This window comes from Pan troglodytes, chromosome 3 (genome assembly GCF_028858775.2).
Source record: "Pan troglodytes isolate AG18354 chromosome 3, NHGRI_mPanTro3-v2.0_pri, whole genome shotgun sequence".
Lineage (NCBI taxonomy): Eukaryota > Metazoa > Chordata > Mammalia > Primates > Hominidae > Pan > Pan troglodytes.
Window position 1 is genome coordinate 123429709 of NC_072401.2, and position 25250 is coordinate 123454958.

Sequence of the window (25250 nt, forward strand, 5' to 3'; positions counted from 1 at the left end):
CTTTAGGACTGACACCTTGCTTTTCTAAGACAGCTGTTTATGTTTTGATTTTCCTCTATGATTAGATGACTTGTATCTTAATATTACTTTTGAGATTTTCCTCGTTCACTTCAGTGAATCAAGTCACTACTCTCATTGTATGATATTCTACTTACATTGTGGTTCCAGCCACGAAGCCAGTTGCTTAGCAGTCATATCCCAGTGCTCTTCTAGAGCTTCTCGATTTGATTTTCAAATTTATCTGGATTATACGTAGAGTAGGGACCAGAAGAGAGATGAAAGTGAGACTGATTATTTTAGTTAACTATTTATTTAATATATATTGGCATTTCATGTGATAGAGTAGAAGAGTGAAAAAAAGAAATTTGAAAATATTCCTAGCCAAAAAGGGGCCAATTATCAGAAACCAAGTTTGTTTTCAAGCCAGTAGAGTTTAGTGATCTTAAAAAATGCCTGTAATTACTGTACCATTTTTTCTGTCTGCTTCTCTATAGGCTGATTTCAATTTAATGTGTATTACTTTTCTCAACCATGATGCTACCAGTCTATTTCCTAGCTTATCGAAAGTTTGGATTTTAAGGTGGGATATAAAACTAGAACGCAGCTGGCACATAGATGGGCATAGAGGGGCAGCGTGAATAAGTGGTTGCTGTTGTGGATGATGTGGAAGTTATGAAAAGCTTGTGAAATAATTTCACTTACGATCTTTTTAGTTATCTTCCAAACAAGACATTAGAGGAACAAAAACTGAGCAGTCTACAATAGGAACGACTAACCAAGGACAAGCACAGACAAATCTTACAATGAAGCAAGATAATGTAACAATTAAAGGTCTTCAGACTAATGTTAGCATACCAAAGGTAACAATTTAATATTTAAAAATTTTTTCCTGAAAGAGGAGAGCATTTTGATGGTGTTTGTCCTTTTCAGTTACCAACGTGAATAATGGTAGAACAGTGTGTAATATTAAAAAAATATGTTTTATTTCTATGATCTAATGGAATATAAATAGTTTACTTAAGCAGAATATTAGGTAATAGTAGAATGTTCCACATCCATCCAGTAAAAATTTAATTATGATTATTTTATGAGAATCTGCATTCATAAGCTTTGTCTTCACTGTCAGATACATAGATATGCCATTCTTAACAGTAGTTTTTCATTTTTGTGCATATTTTATGTTTAAGTGGTAATTTTTCACTTGTCAGTTCTGAAATTTTGTGTGTGTGTTAGGTAAACTTATGTTTGTTACAAGCCTCAGTGGAAGAATCTCCAACTACGGCTCCTAGTAGGAGTGTGACTCATGTTTCCCTAGTGGCATTGTGTTTTGACAGAATTGCTACACAGGTTCGCATGAACAGGTAAGAAAGACTTTATTAATCTGAGCCATGATTATCTTGCTGGATGTAAAAGCAAGCCTTGATCATCTTTTCTTTTAAAAATACATTTCTAAGAATGTAATGTTAAAACTCAGAACTGGTTTTGGAATTTCAAATCTTAATTTATAGATTAGTAACATATGTCTTTAAAAAATTTTTACTGTTTCTATTCATAGTATCTTTTAGTAAACATTGAATAATTTTTTACTACTATTGGTATATAATAGTAGAGTGTTTTGTTTTGTTTTTTTTAAAGGAAACCTTTTAGGTAAATGTTTTCTCTGAACTGTATTATTTAAATGTTAAACATTTTACTCTCTTTTTTTTCATAAAGAGGTGTGGTTGAAGAGACTTCAAACAATGCAGAACCTGGTAGAACATCAAATTTTGATAGGTATGTTCATGCCACAAAGATGCAGCCTCAGTCATCTGGATCTCTCAGATCAAATGCTGGAGCAGAAAAAGGCAAAGAAATTGCAGCTAAGTTAAACATTCATCGAGTTCATGGGCAACTTAGGGGTCTTGATACAACAGGTAGGATTCTCCAACAAATATGTTTTTTCTTGGCATATATAAATGTAAGATGATTTTGCAGAAGGGAACATGTTTTTTTCCTTTGACTATTGCTACAATTCGGTATTCTATAAGAAAGAGAAAGGTATTTCTCCCTATATTGAGCACGTGGTATTTAGCTACTTGTCACTCACATTCTGTACAGAATAGAAAATAAACTTTGGTAAGAAAATTAAGTGGTATGGCCCCAAATTAGGAACTTCTATTTCCCATGTTTCTATTTCCCATGTGTTTTTTCCATGCTATTTACTTGCTCATTATAGAACAGAGAAGACATGATCTTTATAGTCTTTCTTATTTTTTAAGTCATTCTGTTTGTAAAACAGTGTTAGAAAGAATTAATTGTAATGTTAATCAAAACCAGAGAGTCTGTAAAATACAGCAGCAATAAGGTGACACACATTCCTCTTAAAGTCCCTAGTTAGGTAAAAGGAAAGTAGAGCTGTTATACATCATTTTAATATTTTTGATTCTTATTTAGCACATTTTATCATTTAGATGCTTAAATGTTTTCAGAATGTCAGAGATTCAATTCAGAAAAAGTTAGATTTGCTAATCGTATTTGAGATGATTGCTCTGCTGAAATCTTTATGTGGGACTGGTGACCAATCCTGAGTAAACAAATGAATTCCCTGAATTTGCTTACTGTATTTTATAGGTTCTGAAGTTTCCATGATTCCTGTCTGCATTCTGGGTCTGTGTACCTGTTTTGACTTTCTCAAGGCTTATTTTTTTCATCCCAGGTGTGAGGCTGAAAGCATTTGACCTGAGGTTTTCAAGGGGCTTTTCATGACTACCTAAGATCTGTAGTCCTAAAACTGGTGAAAAATGTGGTGGCTTGAGTGAAGACACTTTTATCAGCTCTGTAGTTTGCGTGGGTAACCAATTTGCACTGGGTATTATACAGACCATAAGCAGAACCTTATATAATTTTGAAAGGCATTATCATGCAGAAAACACTCTCATTGAAGACAAAACTCCCAACGAAATTCCAAGGTGGACATTTCTGTAAAAATGTAGATGTCTTTGCTTATATGTACATTAGTTATCTGCCAAAGGATACTTAATAACCTCATAATATTTGTTACCCTTATAGGGAGGGGAACTAGGTGTCTGGTTGTGGTGTTAGAGGCTTTTCATTGTGTACTTTTTCATAATTTTTTGAACTTTGATACATCTGAATATGTATGGGATTAAAGACAAATACAAAAAAATTAAATAATGAGAAAATGATAGGAAAATGTAGGTGAATGTTTATTCTCTGAATAAGACCTTTTAATTATAAATGCAAGGAATGACATTTCCATAGAATAGAATATTATATAGCTATTAAAATGATATCTTTGAAAAAATTTTAATGACCTGAGGAAATTATTTACTGTTGCATGAAAATGGGAGCCAAAGCTGGGTTTGCAAAGTGATCTCTAAAGGGCTAGAATGCAGTGTACTTCAAATATAAACAAGTTATCCTTGAATGGTAAATTTACATGTGTTTTTAATATTCTTTTTGTTTTTTTTATATTCATTAGCAATAATCAGAGAGAGAAATGAAAAAAGTAAGATAAAGTAAAACTTCTCTCAGGCACTTGGGGTGTTAATTTCCACAGTGTATCTGTAAGCAGTGGAACCATGACAAGGTCTGTGATGAATTGTAGTTATGTAAAATATGTCAGTATAAAACAGTCTTTTAGTAAAAGCTATAATTTGCCTAGAAAATAATGTTTTTCCTAAGGCTTGGTAATTAATTGAATTTTTTTTTTTATTTTGTGAGATGATGAAAGTATTTAAAACTACTGTGAAGATAAATTATTTAGGATATTTTTAACTTTATATTTTTTAGAGTATCCTGTAATCATTCAGAAACAAATTCATACTACCTTTGAGCAACTTGTTAATCATAAAATCTTCTTTTCTTCCTCTTAGGCAGCATTATTCTAAAAGTTAGCTCATTTGCCTGTTTTTCTATCTTTTCGACAGAGCACTAAGATATCTTTCAAAGACAACCAGTGTGCCAGATGTCCAAATGTTTGTGTTTTTTAATGTAAGCTTATGTCTTTAAAAATGGTCATTTTGCTCTCTTTTGATAATAGACATTGGGACCTGTGCAATCACTGCTATTCCTTTTGAGAAGTCCAAAGTTTTATTTACTCTTGAAGAGTTGGATGAATTTACTTTTGTGGATGAAACTGATCAGCAAGCTGTTCCAGATGTAACTCGAATAGGTCCCAGCCAAGAAAAATGGGGATGGATAATGTTTGAATGTGGACTTGAAAATTTAACCATAAAAGGCAAGCATTTTTTATTGAATTCTGCTTAAGGTGGGGACAAATATGTCCTATATTGCAGAAATGTTTTGAACAATCATGGCTTTCAGTAACCTGAATCAACATAATAAAGCAGAAAGTGTGGTATCTGGGATTATTTACCGGGGGTGAGTGCCTCATACCAATTGCTTAAGTGGAGCTTTTCCTCCATTATGTGATTTCAAAAGTAGGTAGAGCTTGAAAAACAACAATATGTTTTTCCGAATAAATTCCCAAATAAAATACAAAGCCACCCAATTTTTTGAAACTTTGCATCTTTGAAAACTGGATCTTTGGTCAGTAGAATTATGCCATATAGGATATAAAAACTGTAAATTCTTTATTCAGTGAAAAATATCTACTTAGAATTATATTTGCTTTTTTATATATTATTGAGTAATATCTCAAAAAGGAAGGTTGAAATGTGTATAACACTTTTTTTAGGTTTAGTAATATATAATATAGTAACTACTATAAATAATAGTAGTTGTATATGCCTAAAATTATTTACCTGATAATTCAGTGATACATTACTTTTATAGATTAGGGCAAAGACTTGGTGAGAAAAAATAGTCTTTATGAAATTTTATACAGATAATGTAGAGTACAGCATTAAGACACTTATTCACCATTTATAATAAATGCTTTTTTTATTTTTATAGGAGGAAGACAGTCTGGTGCTGTTTTATATAACAGTTTTGGAATTATGGGTAAAGCTAGTGACACAGAAAGGGGTGGAGTGCTGACATCCAATAATTCTTCTGATTCTCCAACCGGCAGTGGCTATAATACTGATGTCTCTGATGATAATCTTCCATGTGACCGGACAAGCCCTTCCTCAGACTTAAATGGAAATTCTGTTTCAGATGAACAGGTTAGTGACTTTCTAATAGTAATAATAATGGTGCTTTAGAAAAATAACAAAGAAAACTACATATGCAATTCAAAATTAGTTTCTGGAGTGTATTTGCCTGTCTTTCCCTATTTTGGATTTATGATATCTGCTGAAATGTTAGTCAAAGTGTGTTGGTGAATATACTACTAGAATATAATTTCCAAAGTATATCATAGATATATTTATATCCATCATAGTCCTAGCATTATGCCTTGCTCAAATTAGATACCTAATAAATATTTGTTGAATTAATAAATTAACAAAATTTAAGAGAAATCCACCTATAGGGTGTGGAGGATTTTAGCAGAAGTCATTTTGTTATTGGTAGTATTTTATGTCAGTTCTAAATATTTTTGTCAGTGTTTGCTTATTTCAGTTAAGAGTTCTGAATGGCACCTTATATTCAACTCGCTTTTTATTTTTATTATGGTAGAATTACGTGGGTGGTGATGAGTACAGTAACAGCAACAACAAAAATATTCCAAATTTTGGGTTGAAGAAATGTCGTGCCACTAACTGGTGACCTGGGGCAAGCTCCTAACCTTTTCCTAAGTCTCTTTACCTGTAATAGGAGTATGGTCATGTTATTGACCTTGCAGCGTTGTGAAGACTGAAGCAGGTAATACATATGAAGGGCTTAGCTCAGTATGTAGTATGTAATAAGAATGTAGTAACTGTTGTTCTTAAACATATGTACATATATTTCTGATCACTTTGAAAATTAGGCCAATTGGAGAGGAAAAAGTTCCAAAGAAACCACTTTTTAATTAGGAAGTCTAGTATGGGTATCTAGTAATCATGGGTATACACACCTTTACCCCCCAGATTCCTAGGGATTTATTTTTAAAACATTTGTTTTTATTTAATATGTAGTTTAATGAGTTTAATCACAGTTTTATTTTGGGGTCTTTGGAAATGTTTAGGGGATGGATTATCACTTTAATTAAGGAAATTAAAAAATACAATAGCTACTCACTGGACAAAAGAGCTGAGAAAAGCCTAGCTGTTCTTTCCTTCCCCTTCACCTACTAAAATACTTGACAGAAATTCAGGCATCTTTCTTGATCTCTCAGATCCTACTCTCCTTGCTGAAAGCCCTTGAATTGGCTAACATTACTTTCTTTGGGTTCTCTGACTTTATTGGTCCATTTCTTCATGGAATTTTTTCTTCTTCTTAAATGTGGTGGTTTCCTCAGGTTCTGTTCTTGGCTCTTCCTTTCTTCTTGCTATTTGTCTACTACTCCCTGATGAATTTCATTTCCTAGGTCAGTTCTGTAATTTAATGACATTTCTCTTTCCCACTGGCCACACCTTTAGCACCAGCTCTTCACCTGAGCTCCAGGATTGTGTTTAGTGGCCTTTTAGACATCATCATTTAGTATTTAACAGAGTTATGAAGCCTCCATTGCAGACCCTAGCTCCTGGACAACATTTCTAGACACACCCTAGGCCAGAAGGGAACCCACTGCATTGAAGGAAAGGACCCAGTCCTGGCAGGATCAATCACCTGCTGACTAAAGAGCCTTTGAGCCCTGAATAACCAGCAGCAGTACCCAGGTAGCATATCATGGGCCTTGGGTGACCCTCTGCGATGTGCTGGTTTAGGTGTGACCTAGCACATTCCTAGCTGTGGTGGCTGTAGTGAGAGATTGTTTCTGCTTGAGAAAGCAGAGGGAGAAGTAATGGGGACTTTGTCTTGCACCTTAGATGCCAGCACAGCCACAATGTGCAGAGCACTAAGCAGGCTCTTGGGGTTCCTGATTTCAGGACATGGCTCCTGGATGGCATTTCTGGACCTGCCCTGGGTCAGCAGGGAGCCCACTGTCCTGAAGGGTGAGTTTCAGGCCTGGCAGCATTCACCACAAGCTGACAGAACAGCCCTTGGGCCTTAAGTGAACATCAGTGGTAGTGTGACAGTACTCCCCATGGGCCTGTGATGGTGGTGGCCATGGGGTAAGGATTCTCTGCCTGTGGAAAGGGGAGGGAAGAGTGGGAAGGTCTGTGTCTTGTGATATGAGTGCCAGCTCAGCCATGGTAGAATAGAACACCAAGTAGATTTATAAGGTTTTTGTCTCCAGTTGTTGGCTCCTGGATAGCATCTCTAGACCTGCCCAGAGCCTGGCGAACTCGCCACCCTGAAGGGAAAGACACAAGCCTGGCTGGCTTCGCCACCTGCTGATTGTACAGCTCTAGGTCTGTGAGCAAATGTAGGCGGAAGCCAGGTAGTGGTTACAGGGGGCCCTGGGTGAGACCCAGTGCTATGCTGGCTTCAGGTCTAACCCCACACAGTTCCACTGGTGGTAGCCACAGGGGTGCTTGTGTCACTGCACCAGCTCCAGGAAGCTCAGCACACACAGAGAGAGACTCTGCTTGGGAGAAAGTAAGGGAAGATAATAAGAGCCTCTGTCTGGTAATCCAGAGAATCTTCTGGATCTTATCCAAGACCACCAAGGTGGTACCTCTATAAGTTGCAAGAACAGTGATACAGGGCTTGGGGTGCCCCCTAATGCAGATATGACTTTGCTGACCAAAAACTTATAACACCCAAGTCCCTTTGAATACCTGAAAAGCCTTCCCAAGAAGGATGGGTACAAACAAGCCCAGAGTGTGAAGACTACAATAAACACCTAACTCTTCAATGCCCAGACATTGATGAACGTCCACAAACATCAAAAACAGCCAGCAAACTACGACCTCACCAAATGAATTAAATAAGGCACCAGAGACTAATCCCAGAGAAACAGATGTGTGACCTTTCAGACAAAGAATTCAAAATAACTATGTTGAGGAAACTCAGAGAAATTCAAGGTAACACAGAGAAGGGATTAAGAATCTTATTAGATAAATTTGACAAATAATTAAAAAGAATCCAGCAGAAATTCTAGAGTTGAAAAATCCAAGTGACATAGTGAAGAATGCATCAGAGTCTCTTAACAGCAAAATTGTTCAAGCAGAAGAAAGAATTAATGAGCTTGAAGACAGACTGTTTGAAAATACATAGAGGAGACAAAAGAAAAAAGGAATGAAAAAGAACGAAGCATGCCTACAAGATCTAGAAAATAGCCTCAAAAGGGCAAATCTAATAGTTACTGGCCTTAAAGAGAAGGTAGAGAAAGACGGGTAGAAAGTTTGTTTAAAGGGGTAACAACAGAGAACTTCCCAAACCTGGAGAAAGATATCAATATTCAAGTACAAGAAGGTAGAGAATACCAAGCAGATTTAAACCAATTAAGACTACCTCAGGATATTTAATCATTAAACTCCCAAAGGTCAAGCATAAAGAAAGGATCCCAAAAGCAGCAAGAGAAAAGAAACAAATAACATACGATGGAGCTCTGATAAAACTGGCAGCAGACTTTTCAGTGGAATCTTTACAGGCCAGGAGAGAGTGGCATGACATATTTAAAGTGCTGAAGGGAAAACACTTTTAAAAGAATAGTATATCTGGCAAAAATATCCTTCAAACCTGAAGGAGAAGTAAAGACTTTCCCAGACTTGATTTGATGAAAAGGTTTTGCACTTAAAACATTAGCCTCTGTGTTAGTGGTTTTAAGGGGCTGTATGTTAATAAGTTTTTGGCATTCTATTTTATATAGGATGAAGGAGTCGAATCTGATGATTTGAAAAAAGATCTACCTCTGATGCCTCCTCCTCCAGATTCATGTAGCATGAAGTTGACCATTAAAGAAATTTGGTTTAGTTTTGCAGCTCCCACCAATGTGAGATCTCACACACATGCATTTTCTAGGTAAAGAGTTTTTAAAATATAGTATTATTGCTTGATGTTTCTTTATTTTAAATAGTATACAATTCTGTTTCATATTTTTAAAAATTACTTTTCTGGTATATATAGTATTAAGGTTGCAACTTTTTCATCATTCTTACTTCATATGTTCTGTAGACATTAGTCTTACCTTGTTTGACCCAATTTCTTTCATAGTACTTTAGTTTTATTTTTATATGTTCCTCTGCCTTAGACTTTTGTTTACTCTTTTTACCTCTGACAGGCTTTTTTTTCTTTCTTTTCTATTGTCCATTTTTTTTTAACATTTCTTAGTTATGCTTTCATAATTTATCAGTGCTCAAAAAGAAAAGAAATTAATTTTGCCTGAGTAAAACAACCACTAAGTACAGTAGGTATGGGAGATTGTTTGGAATACAAATTTTGACACTTGTTTTTATAATTTTTTATTTATGTTAAAAAGGCAGCTGAACCTTTTAAGCACTGCAACGCCAGCTGTTGGTGCATGGCTTGTTCCCATTGACCAACTCAAGTCATCTTTAAACAAATTGGAAACTGAGGGAACCTTGAGAATTTGTGCTGTTATGGGATGCATAATGACAGAAGCATTAGAGGTATGTCTTTAAATAATACAAGGTATTATACAAACTTTAGTATTGAAAATGACCCCTTATTGTTAATCATTATTGGAAAATATCAGATTTACAAGTTCTTAATTACCTAATGTCTTTTATTTGTAGGCTCTTTCATACCTATCACTCTAAATCTATTGTTGTTTCTTGATTTTAGAATAAAAGTGTACATTTTCCCCTAAGAAGTAAATACAACAGGCTTACAAAAGTTGCTCGCTTTCTCCAAGAAAATCCTTCATGTTTACTATGTAATATACTACACCACTATCTGCACCAGGCAAATTACTCCATCATTGATGATGCTACAATGGTAAGTTACTGAAACTACATTAGTTTTAAGGAATTCTCTATTCTGTTGGTGGACCACTGATACACAGGGTTTGAGATGCATGTGAGAATGGTTAGAAATACAGGTCTATAGGCCTGTAATCCCAGCACTTTGGGAGGCTGAGGCGATTGGATCATTTGAGGCCAAGAGCTGGCCAACATGGCAAAACTCTGTCTCTACTAAAAATACAAAAAATTAGCTGGGCATGGTGGCTGTCACCTGTAATCCCAGCTACTCGGGAGGCTGAGGCAGGAGAACTGGTTGAACCTGGGAGGCAGAGGCTGCAGCGAACCAAGATCGCACCATTTCACTCCAGCCTGGGCAACAAGAGCAAAACTCTGTCTCAAGAAAAAGAAAAAAAAAAGAAATACAAGTCTATAGACAAAGAGTGTGCTCAGACCAATGATTTGGGAGTTGCCAGCATAAATGTGTTAGTAGAAGCTGTAGACATGGATGAGATTTCCAGGAATGCTATGTTGGGTAAGAAATTGCTCAGGGATGGAATCCTGAAGAAAGCCAAAATTAAAGGGGGTGTAGGTGGTTGGATAGGAATACACCAAGTGATGGGAAGGGAAAGAAAGAGGTAGGAGAACTAGGAAAGAGTGATGTCTTGGAAGCTAAAGGTATAAAGAGTTTTTAAGCAAGAGAATAATCACCAGAGCCAAATTTCACATACAGTTTGATGAAACAGGGACTAATTGATGATTGAGGGGAGAATATACAATCACACAAAATAAATACAATCCATCTCTGCCTCTGGAAAAGCAGATAACATCATGATTAGAGTTTTAGAACTTTTAGGATCTCTCTTCTCCAAGTTGCTGGCCAATAGGGGACACACAAGAATCTTTAGTCAAATTAGGGACCAATGTATGAGTATTATTAATGGCCAGTCAAGCCATTGTTCAGGCAAGTCAAGAATCTCTAGTAAGTGTTGGATTTGAAAAAGACACTTAGACCTAAGGCTGGTGTAGTACTTTTTACTCCCTCCCTGTGAATTGAAGACTGGGAAATCTACAGTTTAAGCTTAACTTGCCTGTGTAGTTATAGGTAGTGAAGCTTGAACAGAGAGAATGGCAGGTGTTTCCCATGGATGGATGCTCTGCCAGATGTGTTTTCCATGTAAGAGGAAGAGGCACAACATGGCCCTCATGCAAGGCTGGGAATGAAAGGAGAGGCTAGTGGACTTGGTGTTCCTCAGAAAGTAAACGGGGTGATTCCTGCCTTCTAGTAAATGGTGCTCTTCAATCAAATTAACCATTTCTCCTAAAATGAGCAATGATAGGAAACAGGATGGAGAGGAGTTAGATATTTTTCTCTTTCTTTAGGCTAAGGCAAGGTAATTAGACTAAGGTAACAGGAAAAGAGCCAAAAGTTTCTTTCTTACAGTCATCACCATGTGGAATAAAATGTATTTTAAACTATATAATTATTACTGATAATACAGTTAACTTTCAAGGCAGTTACAAATTCATCTATGTCTAGCATACTACATAAGTTATAGTAATTTATTTTTTTAAATGTTAAAACAATGGTAGTTACCTAATCTTTGAAGGAAATAATTTTACTTCCTCTTTGCTTATTGAATGTTCCAAGTAGCTCAAAATACATTTTGATTCTTCACTTGGGCAAAATAAGTAAAGTTGATTGAATGCTTCTTAAGGAAAATTCCAACTTTGCACTCCACATCTAGTATCATATTGACCTGTGCTATTGTGTTGTTTTATGACACAAAGATGAAACGTTGTGCCTAGAGATTAGATTCTGTAGTCTACATATAATTGAAATCCTGACTCTCTTGGGTAACTTTGAACAAATTACTTAACATCTAAGTTTTAATTTCTTTATCTCTAAATGGGTATTATGAGATTTGAATAAATACATGCAAAGCACTTAAATGGTAACTGATATTATTACATTAGATTACTTCTAACCACATGATTATTGTTACAGAGCGATGGACTTCCTGCTTTGGTAACTTTGAAGAAAGGTTTAGTTGCACTGGCAAGGCAGTGGATGAAGTTTATTGTGGTGACACCAGCCTTTAAAGGAGTTAGCTTACATAGACCAGCTCAGCCTCTGAAACCTCAAATAGCTATGGACCATGAACACGAAGATGGACTTGGATTGGACAATGGGGGTGGTCTTCAAAGTGATACCAGTGCTGATGGAGCAGAATTTGAGTTCGATGCAGGTAGTTTTGTAAGCCTCTATTGAGTACTTTCTTACACCTCACAAAACTAGGGTGTTTTCTTACTCAACACAATTACTGTATGTTTTTTGCTTAGATATTATGCATCTTTTATCAGTAAGTTAATATACCTCTTTAAAAATGTCAAGACCCTTTGTTTTTCCTCACAGTTACAAATAAATTACTAATATAAGCAATTTTACATATTACATACTTGTTAATATGGTACTTGTGATAATTTTAATAATTCATGTCCCAAATTGGAAAATGGTCATGGCTTAAGTATACACGTATGATTTTTATTGGCCAAGTAAGTGATAATGATTAGGAATCTTCATACTGACCTGATTTTATAAGTTCAGTTTTGTGAAATACAGTAGACTTCTCTTGATCTATCCAGGACAAAGATATCTTAATATAAGTAGAACGTTTTGAATGAAACACATAAACCTCTATTTAAAACTTGTATTTGTCTATCATCTTCCCTATGCCACAGTATTTTAAAGGGGCCTTTGTCTTTTTACCTGATGCCTGCTTGATCCTGAATTTATGTAAACTTTGGGGCCTGCGCTCAGCCTACAATTTTGTCAACAAAATGGCTGTGTCAGAATAAAGATAGTGGATATACATTTATGAAATGTACTTGCATACCTTAAGCTTTGCCAAAGATTAATTTTTATTATCATGACCTATCATATTTATTGAAAATGCATGTTATGATGTTTTGAAAAAAATATTGAAAGAGTAGTCTTAGAGATTTTAGAACATTGATATATAAAACTTTACCAAGCTTAGTTTTAAAAATAACTTGATATTTAACAATTAAATGAGTTATGAGGAATAGGGTAGATTTTATTACTTATTTTAGAAAATTTCAAATCTACACAAAAGTTTGAAAACCAGTACACTGAATATCCCTTCCAATTATCTGCAAATCCCTCTGTTAATCTATGAGCAGTCTGTGCTTTCTTGCGCTTAGTTGAATTGACTTTTGGTCCGAGTATCATTTGCATGGAATATGTGAAAGTCTAATAAAAGCTGTTTGTTCCTTTCTTGAAACTGAGTGAGAGGATTGGGGTGGGGGAGAAAATAATAAATATTTGTCAAGGAATATGAAAGTTGAGTGTCATTATATAACTAGAAACATAGGGGCTGATGTTTCATGAAAATGTGTGATAATCTATTGCTCACTTATTCTTTTGAACTGTTTCAGCCACAGTCAGTGAACACACAATGCTATTAGAAGGAACAGCTAACCGGCCTCCACCTGGTAGCTCTGGACCTGTAACTGGAGCTGAGATAATGAGGAAACTTTCTAAAACTCATACCCATAGTGACTCTGCATTAAAAATAAAGGTATATTATTGCTCTTTTTGGTTAGAGTTATTCAGACTTACAGAGAAAACCTAAAATTTTATCTCAAATTTAAATGTTAGGTGTCCACCCTAAATATTCAGATAGCATTTTCGTGTTGAAATTAACTTGATTTGTAATTTCAGTGTAAATATTTCTTTGAAAATTGTATCATCAGTAACTGCTGTTGATTAAGGACCACTATAACTACCAAGCCTTAGAGCTGTCTCCAGTTTATTGAATACTGTATTCCATAAAATCCCAAATTGAAAATGTTGATAATCTTATAATTATCAGTTTTAATGAGAAGCCTTTTAGGCAGTGTGTGATCAATAGGTGGTTTGGGTTAGACTGTTTTATGATTTTAATTTTTTTGGTTTTATGAATTTAATGGATGCTTGATAAGAGACATATAGCAAAGTGGTTAGAGTACCACCTTGGAAGCCAGACTGCCTTGGTTTGAAACCTGCCCCGCCACTTAGTTGCTCTCTGACTGAACAGGTTTTAACTGTACGTCAGTTTCCTTGGTGTAAGAGGGAGATTATAATAGTAAACTTCTGAAGAGGGTTGTGAGAAATAATTGAGTTAATTCATGAAAAATGCCTAGAGCAATATCTGACCCTTAATGAATCATTTGTTGTTGGTGGTTCTTTATTTTTTGCTAGTTGTTGGTGGTGGTGGTTCTTTATTTTGTGCTAGTTTACTTTTGTGAGCACTGAAAAAGTTAAAATTTTAACTTTCTGGCCAGGTGTGGTGGTTCACGCCTATAATTCCAGCACTTTGGGAGGCCAAGGCGGGTGGATCACAAGGTCAGGAGTTCAAGACCAGCCTGGCCAAGATGGTGAAACCCCATTTCTACTAAAAATACAAAAATTAGCCGGGTGTGGTGGCAGGCGCCTGTAATCCCAGCTACTCGGGAGGCTGAGGCAGAGAACTGCTTGAACCTGGGAGGTGGAGGTTGCAGTGAGCCTAGATCCTGCCACTGCACTCCAGCCTGGGCGACAGAGCGAGACGCCATCTCAAAAAAAAAAAAAAATTTTTTAAACTTTCTTTGAAAGTCTGTGTATAGACTCACATTGATACCCAGAATCTGTAAAATGATAATTTTGACAATATTAAATAAAAATTTCTACACAGAAAAAAGTAATATACAGTCATGCATCACTTAATGACAGGGATGATGCATTCTGAGAAATGGATCATTAGGCAATTTGTCATTGTGTAAACATCATAGCCTGTACTTACACAAACCTAGATGATGGTACAGCCTACTACACACCTAGACTATATGGGATAGATAGCCTGTTGCTCTTAGGCTACAAACCTGTACAGCATATTACTATCCTGAAACCAGTGGGCAATTGGAATGCAATAGTGTTTGTGTATTTCAACATAGAAAAGATACAGTAAAAATATGATATTATAATCTTATGGGTTCACTGTTGTATACGTTGCCTGTAGTTCACTGTAATTATGTGGCACATGACTGTATTGTAAACAGAACAGTAAGACACATGACAAAAGGCTAATTTTCTAAAATATAAAGATCTCGTCCTTATCACTAAGAAAAAAGCCAATACCAAATAGAAAAAATGGTTAAATGATATAAACAGGTAGTTCACAGAAAAATACATATACACATACAAAAATGTTTTCTTATAATTAAAGAAATGTAAATTAAAATGAGATTTCCATTCTCACTTATCAGATTGAAAGACTAAAACTTTTGAATAGTGTACATTGTTGGTGAAGATGTAAGAAAACAGATACTCATACGGCATTGATGGGAATCAAATTGGTGCAACCTCTTTGAATAACAATGTGGCAATATGTGTCAAAATTTAGAAGGTTATGCTCTTTTATCTAGTATTTCCATATTGAGGAATTCATTCTAGAGAAAGTCATAGATGCTCGAAGACATGATAAGTCTAAGAACGTTCTTTGCAGCACTATTTATAAAAGGAAAATAGTGGAAACAACACAAATGACTAATCATTAGAGGACTAATAAACTAGTGTACACTGATATAGATGCATACTATGAAATCTTTTAGATGAAGTAGATCTGTAAGTGGATATGGAATGATCACCGAAGTACACTGTTAAAGTATAGGATGATATCTATTTGTGTGTTTAAAAACGGATAAATATGTATATACTTATATAGGCCTAACTGATTTATGTAAAGATAGATAAGAAACAGTTAAGAGAGTCTCTGGGAAAGGGATCCAGTATATTGGAACACAGGACTTACTTTCTATTGAATAGTCTTTTGGGCTTTCAAAGTTTTTATTCTGTGTAAGTATGGCTCTTTTAGTTAAAACATTCAATGATAGTTTGATATACTTTAAAAAGAAGACTGAACTATTGAGCTTATTGTTTCCACAGTATAGTTAGACGCTTGGGACACTTTAATCTGTCTTAGCTTTTTTTCCTGATGGACAGTTTTTTCAACCTTCTGAATCATATTTAGGTGTTTTCCTGTTAAAGCTGTTCATTTTCAGAATTGTTTTGAACATTCTTTTGCTATGGGTTATTAAAGTCCTCTAAAAATGTGAAATTCCAAATGCTTAGTTTCCGATCTTTGCTTTTCAAGATCTTTTTTGCCTATGTAGTCTTTTTTTGTACTGTATTTTAAATTGATCGGCCATTCTAATCATAGATGTGACAGAAGATAGAAATCGAAAAATTCTGTAATTTTTAATTTTTTTCATTAATTGTGGAAAGTCTTTTTGGCATTTCAGAGCTCTCCAGAGAATTAAATCTTAACACACCTTGATTATTAGAGTACTAGGAAGGATAATTTAGTGTTAAGAATTTGAAGGTAGAAGTTAGGTAGATGGGTTAAAAATCTGACTTTTTCCTTAGTAAGTATGTAAGGGACTTTTCTTCATCCTTTAGGACAGAATATCTTACCTTGGAGAACTTAAGGATTAAATAAGCTAATACATGAAACATGCTTATCAAGTGTTTAATACGTTGTGAGTGTTCTTTTACTTCCTGTGTCAACACCCTTCCTCCACCTTTCCTCATCTAAGTGAGGATGACTGGGAGGGCACTGAAAAGGGAATAAACTTTTCTGCTTTTCAGAGGAGGTTAAGACATTTAAGGGCTTCACAGCACTGGTATCCATTGCGTCAACATTTCTTGCTATTAGCAAAAAGCCTCTAGTTTCCTTCCAAGTAGATGTCTATTCTGACTCCCGTAAAAAACTGCAGGGAAGGTTGCTGAAGATAGATAGCTTTTCTTTCTTTAGTTTCTTTGAGTACCTAGACTTACTTTTGATGGGATCAGTCATGTTACAGATCCTTTGTGTGTGTGTGTGTATGTGTGTGTGTGTGTGTGTGTGTGTGTAGTAAGTTTTTCTAGGGAATATTTTGTGTAAGGGATATTGTGTCTAGGTATCAGTTTGCTGGTTCAGTAAATAAGCAGTGATATCAATATTTCAGGCTACTGTTTTTCTTTGCTACCCATATGAATGTTCTCTGGCACTTCCACAAACATGCTATGTATAACTTTCTGAAGTTTCAATATACTATTTACTGCTCCTTAGGTATGAATAGTGCTTCATTTCCACCATCTATTTGATATACTGTGCTATGTGGTTTTATGTCTTGTCACCAGATTCCCTCATCAGATTAAGAAGGGAATTAAAGATCCATGGTTAAAATAAGTGGATGTGCTTCATTATAATATTGATAATAAAAGTGGCTCTTTGTCTTGTACTATAGAGTTGCAAAACATTTTTACCTACATTTAAGGACGTATGTAAAAAGGATTCACCACAATCCTAGTATACATGATCAGTTTTGGTATTAATGTGCAAAGTAGCTAGCAGTTATAGCAACAGTAATAGTAATAGTGGTTGTAGTTATCAGCTGTCATTTCTATATACATAAGAAATAACCCTAAGTTACACTTTCTGTAGGGCATTCACCCATATCATTCTCTGAGCTATACCAGTGGAGACACTGCCACTGATTCTCCAGTGCATGTTGGACGTGCTGGGATGCCAGTAAAGGAGAGTCCAAGGAAGGAGAGCCTACTCAGCTACCTGACTGGAAGCTTCCCAAGCCTGCACAACCTCCTGGAAGGTACTCCTCAGAGAAGCAGTGCTGCTGTGAAAAGTAGCTCCCTAACGAGAACAGGTACATCCTCTAGATTTGATAATTACATGTGTATATTTACGGGGGAATTGAGATGAAACAGGACTTAAGTTTAGTTAGATATATACTTTGGTAGTACAACTAATCTCTCATACCTTATCTTTGAGAAAAAATTTTAGGAATCCATTGTTCTGTTTGTAACTTTTCGGAGTCTTCATGCCCTTAGTCTGCATTTTTAAATTGCAGCTCTGACGAATGTCAATGTAGGCATTTGGTGTGGGGTACTGTCTAGACCAGCAACATAGAATTTCCCCCGTTATAATAAAAATAAGCTATTTATTAATGCATTAATATCCAAATACCAACATTATGCAATGAGAATTTAAAACCATCTGCAAACATACGTTTTAACTTGGTTCTTCAAATATAGGTATATAAATTACATTTTTTTGCTCCTTAGTATATAAATAATATTATACTCAGAAACATTTTATTTTCAGGAAATACAGTAGCCACTGATATGTTATCTGAACATCCCTTGCTATCTGAGCCATCATCTGTGAGTTTCTATAATTGGATGTCAAATGCTGTGGGTAATCGAGGAAGTGTGGTACAAGAATCTCCTGTTACAAAATCAGGACACAATAGTCTTCCCACAGGTATTGAGTTATCACATTATTTTGCTTAACTGTCTAAGGGGAACATATACCAAAATCTTATTTTTCAGGGGATGGGTTAAAAATCTCAAACAAGTACTGTTTGGTTGAAATTGGTCCATTTATATTTTTAAATGCCTTTGATAATATTGTAATTGAGAGAGTAGTAAGCAGTCACTCAGTGTTCTTGTTGAAAGGCAAATATGTCAAATGTGAGATTGTATATAAAGAGTTTAAAGCTTCCTTTTAATGTGGCTGGTTTAAGTGGTAAATGAAAAAATGCAAAGTGTAATTACAACATCATATACTTGATATTACAAAAGATAGTTTTAATTTATCTAGATCCCTCTGAGACCTAATAACTATCATTCTAAACCTTTAGTTACTTAACAAATATTTAATTAAATCTAAAACAGTATGTATGTATAAGGATAGATAAGGATGACATGTGTTCTGAAAAGTTAATTTCATTTTTCACTAATAAATCATGTCTGTAAAATAACCTAAAAGTATGCATTATTTTTTTTCTTTTCAATTTAATCAGTCTTGAAATGGTACTACTATACAGGCTTCAAAAGTTTACCCTGCTGTACACTTTTATGTGTTTCTCTTCCCCAATAATTTACATTTTATTCTTAAAAATTTACTCCATTAGGTGTTGCACCCAATCTTCCAACAATACCCTCAGCCTCAGATTTCAACACTGTCTTGTCTAGTGACCAAAATACTTTGGATGGGACACATTCTCAGCATAGCACCAGTCAGGATGATGTGGCAGGTGTAGAAGAAGCAAACCAAGGGTTTCCTGCTGTTCAGCTTGCTGATGCACAGGTGAGCCAGCCTGCTTTTTCCTAATTATAATAATACCTCCTTAGGCATTGCTTAGCAACTGGAACCTCCAATAGTATGCACCTTGGAATTCTAGTGAGGATATACCGTACCTATCTGCCTACAGCCTTCATGCAAAACAGGAGGAGCCTTTAAAAAGTACATGGCTTAATTATAAATGCAAATTAAGTATCTATATGTAATCATTAAATAGAAGAGTCTCATATAGTAACCTTTTTGTTATTTGTAACAAATTGGCTAAGCAACATGAATAGATAATTATACCCTATGGTTTTTAGTGCTACATTAAGACTTTATTGAGCGAGCAGTGGGGAAGCATTGATGATTTTAGAGCAGAGGAATAAAGTAACAAACTATAGATGTAGAAATATTATATGAGTAGCAAATGTATTAAATTGATTGAAATAGAGAAACTAGTATTGAAAAGATGAATTATTGAAATAGTTCACCCAGTGGTAATGAGACTCTAGGCTTAGATGTTTATGGCTTTGAAAAGGTAAATGAGGATATGGTGAAAGTCTTATTTAATTGCTTAAATATGGCGAATAAAGAGTGAAATCCTTTAAAACATACTCTTTGGTTTGAACAGCCAGCAGGCAAGTGTGAGAGTGGGACGTGGGTGAGAGGAGGCATCATTTTTTCAGGATAAAGGTGTCTTGAGCATATTTACATACAGCTGTCCCTCAGTATTCAAGGGATTGGTTGCAGGACCAACCCCCTACCCACCCTCTGATCTGCCACCCAGGATACCAAAATCTGTGGTATGCCCAAGTCCCTTATATAGAATGGCATATATTTGCATACAACATACATACATCCTTCTGTATACTTTAAATCTTTTCTAGATTACTTATAATACCTAATGCAATGTAAATACTACGTCAATAATTGTTACACTGTATTGGGTTTTTATTTGTATTTTTTAATTGTTACATTGTTATATTTTATTGGTTTTTACTCCCTAATATTTTCAATGTGGTTGGTTGAATCCTTGGATGCAGAACCCTTGGATATGGAGGGCCAACTGTACTTGAGAAATTAGGAAGCTAGTGATCAAAAATAAAGGAAAGAACGGTTAGCAGATGGAGCAAAATCAGTAGAAAAATGAGAAGTATTGGAATTTAGAGTCAATTAAAGAGAGAGCTGTCTTCCCAAGCACACACAAAATAATGAGGTGACCTAGGACAATCGGAAATACAGGCTTGGCTCTCATTGTGTAAATGGCACTTGTCCATTTAGATATGTTTTGTTTGTTTGTTTGTTTGTTTGTTTGTTTGAGACAGAGTCTCGATCTATAGCCCAGGCTGGAGTGCAGTAGTGCAATCTTGGCTCACTGCAAACTCCACCTCCCGGGTTCACGCCATTCTCCTGCCTCAGCCTCCCAAGTAGCTGGAATACAGGCACCCGCCACCATGCCCAGCTAATTTTTTGTATTTTTAGTAGAGACAGGGTTTCACCGTGTTAGCCAGGATGGTCTCGATCTGACCTCGTGATCCACCTGCCTTGGCCTCCCAAAGTGCTGGGATTACAGGCATGAGCCACCGTGCCCGGCCTAGATAGGGTTTTTTTAAGCTTCAGGAAAAGATCACTAAGGTAGAATGTGTAGTGAAAGAGGAGGCTGAGAAAAGCACTGGATAGCACCTATATTTAGAATGTAGAAGGGGGAAAAGGAACCATGTGGCAGAGGATGAGTAGTCAGAGTGATTTTAGTGCTCTAGCATTGAACACATGTAGTTCTTTCTGTTCAGGTTAGTGCTGTGTCTGAAATTCAGTTAACTAGAGATTTAACCAGAATAATGTATCTCCATAAGCATGTATGATACTTAAAATGTAAAGGAAGTTCTCTGAAGATAAATGTTAAATGACTATTACAACCAAGTGCTTCCATTTAAAAATAGGTCAGATATTCATAACATTTATAATGTTTTTATATTAACACAGGAAGTTGAAAAGTCAACTTTGTGAATGTAATATATGTGTTTTTTTTGTAAATGGAAACACAATAGGAATTCATACCTGTTTTAAAAGCAAGAGGTAGAATGATTTAACTAATTCATAATTTTATTTTCCTTGTACTTTCAGACACTTAGGTAGGGTCAAGGAATCTGTGTCCTTATTTATTATTATTAATTTGAAGATGAGTGGCCTATAATAGGTACTAAAAATATTAAATTTTAAGTAAAGTTAGAGTCAATTATATGAGACCATTTTTGCTTCACGCTATGATAATAATAATATGTACTGAGGTGGGGTAAGAAATAAAAGCTGCATTTTTCTATATGTAATTTCTACAGTAAATTATAAGCTATAAGTTGAGCTAATATGAATGTTTATGTCTTTTAGGTTGTTTTCAAGCCTCTTCTGAGTCATACAGGGATCCAGTCACAGGATACAATGCCATTCTGCTACCGAATGTACTTTGGAGAACACCTTTCATTTTCAGGAACTTTGGACTGCCTCAGAGCAGATATTGTGGATTCAGACACAGCCAAAGAGAGAAAAGGCAAAAGAGCAAGAAGGTGTCTTTTGCATTTTTGTGTATAATTTTGTGCAAGAATTATAATATGTTTGTTTTTTAACGTTACTTTCGTGTAATCCAAATAAGGAAGTAATTTTTTTTTTTTTTTTTTTGAGACGGAGTCTCGCTCTGTTGCCCAGGCTGGAGTGCAGTGGCGCGATCTCAGCTTACTGCAAGCTCCACCTCCCGGGTTCATGCCATTCTCCTGCCTCAGCCTGCCGAGTAGCTGGGACCACAAGCGCCTGCCACCATGCCTGGCTAATGTTTTTGTATTTTTAGTAGAGACGGGGTTTCACCTTGTTAGCCAGGATGGTCTTGAACTCCTGACCTCGTGATCCACCCGCCTTGGCCTCAAAGTGTAATCCCAAAGTGCTGGGATTACAGGCGTGAGCCATTGTGCCCAGCCAAGAAAGTAATTTTAATATGTTAATCAGAAGATAATTACCTTTTAGTAAATGTAGTAGCCACATTTTCTTATTAATAACTAGTTGCATTTATGAACAGATTATGAGGCCTATTTTTAGGCATATTTTTGAACCACGTTAGCACATAGATGAGGGTCATATATATTGATATATGCACTCACCATTTATTTACTTGGCTCTTGTAATAGTGGAATTTTTATGATCTTAAGGGTTCTGGGTTGACTTGTGTCAGGTAGTATTTTGTATTTGAAACAGGGCAGAAGTCATATTGAGAGTCTAGCCATCAGAAACAAATAGAAATGTAGCATGGTAAAAGTTAAGAACCATCTTTTGCTGTTATTTTATATTGTCATGGATGGTTCTTCAGTTTCTTTAGTGTTTAATAGGAAATAATATACCCACTAACAGGATTTGAGTAATATTTTGGGAACTTGGGATTTTATTTTGAGTGGGACTTAAATCGACAGAAATAGTAGAATATGGAGATAAATGGCATTTATGACAAGAGGTTTCTGTAGCATTGTTTCTTTCATCCTTTTTGTGTTTTTGCAAGGTGGTAAATTAAAATACTTATGTCTGATATATAGCTAAGTAAAATATATTTTTCATTTGAAATATTTCTATTTAAATTTTAAATAATTTAACAAAAGTTCTTGCTTTTCACAATAGTCTTATACCACAACAATGACTGTACAAGCTGAAACTACAAGGCAATTTTAATAATTGGTGAAAAAAATTACTTTTGTGACGTTGACAGTAAAAACATTATTTGTAAAAACATTAAAAATGTTCTTACTATTTATTATAAATGTATAGGGAAATAAAAAAAGTAAAACTAATATTTAGTACACTGGAATTTAAAATGTTAGAAACACTGAGAATTAGACTATTTTATTTCTTTTTAAAAACTTATCAAAGAGTAGTTTGAACGGTCCTGTCCTTCTTATGATATAACATATAATACAGAACAAGGAGCTTTTGTGTGCCTTGGTAAAATGTCGAACTCCTTTGTATGTATGGATCAGTTTTCAGCATTTTATCCTTTGCACTTTCAGTGTCATGAAATAATCTTTGATTCCCTTTACTATGAAGTTTTTTGTCAGCATCACTTCCTCTGGGATATCTTCATCCTTACTGTCGTGGCCACTTTCCTCTTTATGTCAATAATTTTGCCTCCACTGAGTTTTTCTGGCTAGATATTAAGAGTGTCTCGAACAGTGGAAGTATCAACATTTTCATGGTCAGCTGTTTCTTCTATAACACCGTTCAATTGATCTTCCCTACCAATATCTTCATTTTTAGTTTCTCTGCTGCATTTTCATCTTTGTTGTCCAATTCCCTCATTTGATTATTCATTTTTGTAAAATGTTATGGGGATTTATTAGAGAGAAACAAGGAGGCAACACAAGTAACTACATATTATGCTTTCTGTGCATGAAGTGAACAACAGGTATGCTTCAACTAATCACTATCACTGACACATTTTGAAGTGATATGACTAGTCAATGATCACAGTGCTCATCTGTTGTTTTGTACTGACTTGTGGGCTGAAGAGCTAGCAGTAAGTTTGTGCTTTATGCAGTTTTCACAGTAAGTCTTTGTTACAAATTTGTATCACCTTATTGGGAGACTTGTTATTTAAGTAAACTACAGTAACTGAAATTTTAAAATATTGGAACCATCAAATCCAGACCCAAAACATTAATACCTACACATACTCTCTAGGGTTAAAATATCTGAGCTAAATTTATATTTAAATTTGCAAGAGACAGCTTTCATACAAATATATCCATTTATATATAAATATGTTTATATGTATACATACAGTCTATGTTTTCATATATATAACTAGGTTATATATAATTCAATTATATATAATTTATATGTAATAGGTTGTAATATAGAGATATAGATTATGTAAATAAAATTATAGTGGTAGCCTATTTATTGGCCTAGTAAAAACCATATAATACTACAACAGACTAGACCTTCATTTGAGCACACAAGTAAGTCTTTTTTGAGTGAGAGCTTCTTTGAGTGATTCTGTGAACTTCATTGCCTTTGGTCTAGCTGAACTTGACATTCCTTTTAATTTTTCTACTAATGCGCCAGCTCCGATGCTCCACATTCTTACAACTAACTCATGATCAGCTTTTATTTCTCAGATCTCCTGTAATTCCATCTTAAGCTCTTATTTATTTGGAGACCTTCACCACAATATACTTTTCCCAGCCATTAATTTCAGTATTGTTTGGGTTTTTTGTTTGTTTTTATAGCAGATTGTTCATTCTGCTGATTGTTGTATATTAGTTTGGGGTTACAGTTTCTTGTATGAATATGTATAACTCTCCTACTACTTTGTAAAGCCAAGGCAGTTACTAAACATTTAGCATTGAGTCTGGCATGTAGTAAGTCCTCATACATGATAGTTTCTTTGTCTCTTTGCTGTCTCTAGTAAAAGTAGCTGCACGTATCAGGGACTTATATTTTAAAATTTTAATTGTAACTTTGGCTCTGCAGTGCCCATGTCAGGCTTTTACTTGTCAGGCAAATTGTTATGGTATACCATTTTCTTTTTCTCCTTTATTTGAATCTCCCCTCTTTAAGATTTTCCTACTACCCTTACATGTTTTAGATTCTTGTTTTTGCAATTGTGGATTATTTTCATCTCTTTTTAGTCTTCTCCTGTCTGTTCTAATTCTCAAAATCAAGTTTTTCCATCTCTGACCATATGCTTAGTTGGCATTGATTGTACACTTCCTGTGAGTTTATGCATTTACATAAATTACACTACAATGGGGCATTTTTCTTATTAATTAAGAAATACTAGTATTCATTAAGGAATTATTGCTCTGTAGTTATAAATTCTTTAAGTTAAATGCAAAATATCAAAGCAGCTTCTGATTTTTTTCTTTTTGTTACAGAAAAGAAACTCCCATGTCTGCACATTCATAGTGTGCATGGAAGAAGAGGGAAAAATACCTTTTTACAGTTTTGGTGCTTGGGGCTTATTGTTATTATTGGTAGTTGGTTTATAGAAATTTGAGACTTTTTGACTTTCTATATTAAAATTTACTATAATAGTCTTACATGAAAATCTTTAGATAAGCAGGAGGATTTGCCAAAATAATTTTTTATCAGATTTTAAGGTTTTGTGTGTGTGTATTTCTAATTTTTGTTTCAATTGCTTTTCCTGTCTGCTTTCAACTTAGCATGAGGGCTTCCTATCTAATATCAAATAAAATTATGTTAAATATGAATATATTATATAGATGATTATAGGAGGGGGGGATGGTTAAGT

The 25250-nt window shown here is 35.0% G+C and overlaps 1 protein-coding gene across 18 annotated transcripts in view; it reads left to right on the plus strand.

The window, feature by feature from the left end:
• The window catches only part of BLTP1 (bridge-like lipid transfer protein family member 1), a 208701-nt gene that overhangs the window by 92494 nt on the left and 90957 nt on the right, over positions 1–25250 (plus strand). For all 18 annotated transcript variants that reach the window (XM_063809822.1, XM_063809823.1, XM_016952153.2 and 15 more), the window contains 14 exons: positions 714–860; positions 1234–1361; positions 1714–1913; positions 4043–4240; positions 4918–5129; positions 8747–8898; positions 9356–9506; positions 9682–9834; positions 11806–12046; positions 13257–13399; positions 17324–17543; positions 18002–18160; positions 18813–18988; positions 21350–21525. In XM_063809822.1, coding sequence (XP_063665892.1) covers positions 714–860; positions 1234–1361; positions 1714–1913; positions 4043–4240; positions 4918–5129; positions 8747–8898; positions 9356–9506; positions 9682–9834; positions 11806–12046; positions 13257–13399; positions 17324–17543; positions 18002–18160; positions 18813–18988; positions 21350–21525 — 2456 coding nt within the window. The remainder of the gene's footprint in view (positions 1–713; positions 861–1233; positions 1362–1713; positions 1914–4042; positions 4241–4917; positions 5130–8746; positions 8899–9355; positions 9507–9681; positions 9835–11805; positions 12047–13256; positions 13400–17323; positions 17544–18001; positions 18161–18812; positions 18989–21349; positions 21526–25250) is intronic.